At 47.0% G+C, this 6,000-nt stretch overlaps 1 protein-coding gene across 1 annotated transcript in view; it reads right to left on the bottom strand.

The window, feature by feature from the left end:
* Positions 1-291: 291 nt before the first annotated feature.
* LOC109904598 (ribosomal protein S6 kinase alpha-5-like) overlaps positions 292-6,000 on the bottom strand; it is a 47,798-nt gene continuing 42,089 nt past the window's right edge. Inside the window, exons 15-17 of the mRNA XM_031787599.1 lie at positions 3,506-3,665; positions 1,347-1,513; positions 292-1,077 (exon numbers count right to left, since the gene is read on the bottom strand). Coding sequence (XP_031643459.1) covers positions 292-1,077; positions 1,347-1,513; positions 3,506-3,665 — 1,113 coding nt within the window. The remainder of the gene's footprint in view (positions 1,078-1,346; positions 1,514-3,505; positions 3,666-6,000) is intronic.

Here is a 6,000-nt window from a genome sequence, read left to right as displayed (position 1 = left end):
CTCAGTCTCTCTCTCTCAGTCTCTCTCTCTCAGTCTCTCTCTCTCAGTCTCTCTCTCTCAGTCTCTCTCTCTCTCTCTCAGTCTCTCAGTCTCTCTCTCAGTCTCTCAGTCTCTCTCTCTCAGTCTCTCTCTCTCTCAGTCTCTCTCTCTCTCAGTCTCTCTCTCTCTCAGTCTCTCTCTCTCTCAGTCTCTCTCTCTCTCAGTCTCTCTCTCTCTCAGTCTCTCTCTCTCTCAGTCTCTCTCTCTCTCAGTCTCTCTCTCTCTCAGTCTCTCTCTCTCAGTCTCTCTCTCTCAGTCTGAGAAGTAGAAGGCTGGAGGCGGCGAGCGTTCCGGGGCGGGGTCGTTGTCTGAGCCCATGGAGAGGGGTGTGGTGACAGGGGTGGTGGTGGAGCTGATGGAAGGTTGGGGTGGAGGGTCGGCGATACCGTCTCCCCCAGTCTTCTCCTGGTGGGACAGGGTGGAGGAGGAGTGGGTGTCCTGGTGGGACAGGGTGGAGGAGGAGTGGGTGTCCTGGTGGGACAGGGTGGAGGAGGAGTGGGTGTCCTGGTGGGACAGGGTGGAGGAGGAGTGGGTGTCCTGGTGGGACAGGGTGGAGGAGGAGTGGGTGTCCTGGTGGGACAGGGTGGAGGAGGAGTGGGTGTCCTGGTGGGACAGGGTGGAGGAGAAGAGGGTGTCCTGGTGGGACAGGGTGGAGGAGAAGAGGTTGTCCTGGTGGGACAGGGAGGAGGAGGAGAAGAGCGTGTCCTGGTGGGACAGGGAGGAGGAGGAGAAGAGGGTGTCCTGGTGAGACTGGGAGAAGGAAAAGGAGGAGTGGGTGTTGTGGTGAGACAAGCTGGAGGAGGAGGAGGAAGAGGTGGAGAAGGATGAGCGGGTGTCCTGGTGTGACTGGGAGGAGGAGGAGGAGGAGCGGGTGTCCGGGTGGGACTGGGAGGAGGAGGAGGAGGAGCGGGTGCTCTCTCCGGAGCTGCTCCTGGTCTCTGTGCTGGTGCTGGTCTTCTTCAACTTCCTCCTCTTGGCCAGCGGGGCCTTGTCCACCGTCTGCAGACGGAAACCCTCCCGCGTACACTTGTTGAACGCCTAGAGAAGCAGAGCACAACAAACACATTCACATGAATAACAGTAACCTACAACACAATAAACATTCACTAAAAATAGAGTAAAAATACTGAAATAAAAACATGTTTGGATCTTTACACACCCACACCATCCCCTTTGGAAGAGCTGATGAGAACAACTGAATAGGGGATATTTGATCTTCTCAAACTCTTCCTGCAGCATCCTCTAATGCAAACCTGGCCCTCCCTCTCACCATGCCACGCTCTCCTGAATGAATGAATAAAGCTCACATTGAATGTAGCCTTGACGTAGGTGTGTACAGACACGGTGGTGGAAGAACCCAGGATGTCAGGTGTCATCAGAGGGTTGGAGGAGAGCTGGCTGTCGTCTTGGAGCCAGGTGTTGTACCTCAGACCACACATCTTGATCCGCTTGTCAGGGTCCACAGTCAGGAGCTCTATAGGTACCACACAAACGTTGTAGATTAGAAACACAATTAGTCACCTCAACCCCAGTTCTAACTAACCTGATTCGGCTTATCAACCAGTTAATTATAACAATCAGGTGTGCTAGATCAGGGTTAGAATGAAAACCTACAGGACAGTAGCTCTCCAGGAACAGGGTTGGAGAGCCTTGGAGCAGACAGAACCTGTGGTGAACATGACAGACAGAACCTGTGGTGAACATGACAGACAGAACCTGTGGTGAACATGACAGACAGAACCTGTGGTGAACATGACAGACAGAACCTGTGGTGAACACTGAGCAGCATCACCTGCACACTAGAAGATCCACAACTCCTACCAGAAAACACCAAATCAAAACTAATACATCAACTCAATCAATAATGCTGTCATTCAAAACTTTTACCAAACTAGGGGTGAAACACGAAAAACAAACGTTTAACTGGCCGGACATGCAGAATAATTATTTTAGTTATTCAGTAAGTTGAACCATTGAAGCAAGGTGCAACCTTCACCTTGTAGCAAAGCATGCCTGAAGTTCATATCAAAAGCCCTGATCAGGGTCAACTCGAATTGAAAGGGTAGGAAGCGTGACTTTTTACTCACCAATATAACAACACAGTGTGGTCAAAGACTTAGTAATTTATTTGCTGTCACAATCTGGTTACCTAGAAGTACAAACATAGTTATGTTTTTGGGTTATTAGATATTTATTTACTTATTTCTGGATATCTTTGAAACTACCCACAATGCACTACTTCTCAATGTCATATGGATGATCTGTGCTACCGAGTTCGTATGCTAACTCGGTAGCTTGCTGAAGCTGGCTAACGTTAGCAGTTAACCATGCTAGCATGTAATTACATTCTGGACAAAGTGTTGGCGGCTACAATCCACCAATCACAGGAAGTGTGACGTAAACAAGACGCAGATGGGGCACGTGCGGCCATACAGCATTTCTTCCCGTGGACTTAAAACGAAAGAGAAAATCATACCTGCTCTAATTGTGTAGTACCTCGTCTGTTGTCCTTTTTGTTTTGTCAACTTTTCGGCATGTTCTCTGTTTAAGTAGGCTACGGGAATTACGTAACTTTTTCCACCTTGGCTTAGTGCTAGCGCGCTAGCTGACGGACATCTGGAATCAATCTATTTGGGATTTTCCCTTCACCATCGGCCGGTGAAGCGCCCGCCTCCCCCTGGCTTTGGTAGCTAATCCAGCCTGCAAGCTTTTATCGGATGGGCCCCAGCCTTCAACCTGTAAGACTGCTCTAATATTATTTGATTACTGGTTAGATGGCGTTATGCGTTTCCAAAACTTTGGTTTACTTTAATGTAGCTGTAAGTTAGGTGTTGATAGCAACTAGTTGTCTCATGTAGTGCTAATGTAACATTATCAGGCTAGTAGGGCTAACATTTGCAGGCTAGTAGGGCTAACATTTGCAGGCTAGTAGGGCTAACATTTGCAGGCTAGTAGGGCTAACATTTGCAGGCTAGTAGGGCTAGAAACCTTGAAAGTTAATTTGTAAAAATAACTTCAAAGTATTTCCTTGTAAGTTGGCTGAAATTGTAATTGAAATCAGTAGTCATGCAAACAATTTGGTTAAGGCTGAAGTTATACATTTGAAGTTATTTCTGTTGTTTACTTTATAGGGAACAGGCTGGCTTGCCTCCATATTAAATCACCTCATTCTCTGACATGACTTCATCATTCTTCTTCATTTTGATCGCTTTTAAGTAATAACTCGATAAATAGAGAAGCGAGGAGTAACTTTGCATTGAGACCTATCAGTAGCTTCCACTTTAATAAATAGCTTCTCCTTTAATAAATAGCTTCTCCTTTAATAAATAGCTTCTCCTTTAATAAATAGCTTCTCCTTTTCAATTTCTCAATTATTGAATTGGAATTTCAGTTAGTTCCTAAATTGACCAACTTCAATTCGAATTGACCCCAACCCTGCCCCTGATGTTCCATTTCCCAGGCTCACCTTGTATGAGGTCTTTGGCCTGCTGTGAGACACTCCGCCAAGCCTCTCCCTCGAAAGAGAAGTCTCCCTGTTTAATCTTCTTCATGATCTCTTCAGCACTGGTGCGGGCCAGACTCTTCCCCTGACACTGGAAAGGCACCTGACCCGACAGCATGGTGTACTGAAATATAATAATAATAAATATATGATCCAATATAACAATAAATATTATGTTCCGTAATCCTACATGTAGCCTATATGTTGATATTGTGTATACTATGGTATGCATTTTCTCCATGCATGTGTACACATCTTTAAACCGTTAGCTTAGTAAATAATGTACCAGGTGTACTCTCACCTGATCTAAGCCTGATTGAGGTTGGCCTGGTTTCTAATTCCTCATTAAGCAAACAACATTTTTCCATTGCCTGTTTGTCTCTGTGGCTCTGTGACATGTGTGCGTGTCCGCTCCTCGGCTCACTATGCTTCCAGGGTACTCTGCCGTACAGAGCCTGGCCTGTCAGGAAGCATCACATCACGGCTCTGTACACACATTCAGCCCAGCCAGCACACTACTATACTGTACCCCCAGGGGGCGACGCAAATAGAGAAGAGAAAAGAGAGAGAGAGGCTGCACACTCGAGGCCAAGCGGAGAAATCGCTCTTCCTCCCTCCCCCTCTCTTCCTCAAGCTCAGTCTGATTAATAAAAACAACATCTGCTGAGGGATGGGGCTAGAGAAATGAAACCCGTCTCAAATTCATAGACAGCACTTTAAATGTAACGACGGACAGTCCATGACATCCCAGAGATGATTTATCCATCTTTAGACGCTACACATTGTTTACATTAAGAAAACCTCATGTTTTGGGTTATGATAAAAATCGACAATTTAAATGAGCATCGAAAAGATTCCCAAAAGGCAGACTGTAGCCTAGGCCATTAACCCACTCCACTCTGAGTAGGCCTGCAGCTGGAGTGCAGAGTGCTGCTCGTAGTGCTTCATTTACTGATGAATATTAAAGGGTTTCAGTACAGAACAGAGCACAGCAAAACAGAGTAGAGCAGAGCACAGCAGAACAGAGTAGAGCAGAACAGAGCACAGCAAAACAGAGTAGAGCAGAGCAGAACAGAGTAGAGCACAGCAGAACAGAGTAGAGCAGAACAGAGTAGAGCAGAGTAGAACAGAGTAGAGCAGAACAGAGTAGAGCACAGCAGAACAGAGTAGAGCAGAACAGAGTAGAGCAGAACATAATAGAGCAGAACAGAGTAGAGCAGAACAGAGTAGAGCAGAACAGAATAGAGCAGAACATAAGAGCAGAACAGAGTAGAGCAGAACATAATATAATAGAGCAGAACAGAGCACAGCAGAACAGAGCACAGCAGAACAGAGTAGAGCAGAACAGAGTAGAGCACAGCAGAACATAATAGAGCAGAACAGAGTAGAGCAGAACATAATATAATAGAGCAGAACAGAGCACAGCAGAACAGAGCACAGCAGAACAGAGCACAGCAGAGCACAGCAGAACAGAACAGAGTAGAGCACAGCAGAACAGAACAGAGTAGAGCAGAACAGAGTAGAGCAGAACAGAGTAGAGCAGAACAGAGTAGAGCAGAACATAATAGAGCAGAACAGAGTAGAGCAGAACATAGAGCAGAACAGAGTAGAGCAGAACAGAGAGCCGTGTAAGGACATCATGGTTCAATTGTAGACCTGCACAAGGCTGGGGTGGGCTACATGACAATAGGCAAGCAGCTTGGTGAGAAGGGAACAACTGTTGGCGCAATTATAAGAAAATTGAAGAAGTTCAAGATGACGGTCAATCACCCTCGGTCTGGGGCTCCATGCAAGATCTCACCACGTGGGGCATCAATGATCATGAGGAAGGAGAGGGATCAGCCCAGGACTACACGGCAGGACCTGGTCAATGACCTGAAGAGAGCTGGGACCACAGTCTCAAAGAAAAATATTAGTAACACACTACGCTGTCATGGATTAAAATCCTGCAGCGCACGCAAGGCCCCCCTGCTCAAGCCAGCGCATGTCCAGGCCCGTCTGAAGTTTGCCAATGACCATCTGGATGATACAGAGGAGGAATGGGAGAAGGATATTTGGTCTGATGAGACAAAAATAGAGCTTTTTGGTCTAAACTCCACTCGCCGTGTTTGGAGGAAGAAGAAGGATGAGTACAACACCAAGAACACCATCCCAACCGTGAAGCATGGAGGTGGAAACATCATTCTTTGGAGATGTTTTTCTGCAAAGGGGCCCGGAGACTGCGCCGATATTGAGGGGAGGATGGATGGGGCCATGTATCTCGAGATCTTGGCCAATAGCCTCCTTCCCTCAGTAAGAGCATTGAAGATGGGTCGTGGCTGGGTCTTCCAGCAACGACCTGAAACACACAGCCAGTGCAACTAAGGAGTGGCTCCGTAAGAAGCATCTCAAGGTCATGGAGTGGCCTAGCCAGTCTCCAGACCTGAACCCAATAGAAAATCTTTGGAGGGAGCTGAAAG

The sequence above is a fragment of the Oncorhynchus kisutch genome, linkage group LG14, assembly GCF_002021735.2.
Source record: "Oncorhynchus kisutch isolate 150728-3 linkage group LG14, Okis_V2, whole genome shotgun sequence".
Taxonomy (NCBI): Eukaryota; Metazoa; Chordata; class Actinopteri; order Salmoniformes; family Salmonidae; genus Oncorhynchus; species Oncorhynchus kisutch.
Note: the sequence above shows the minus strand (reverse complement) of the source record. Positions and strands in the feature narration are given on the sequence as shown.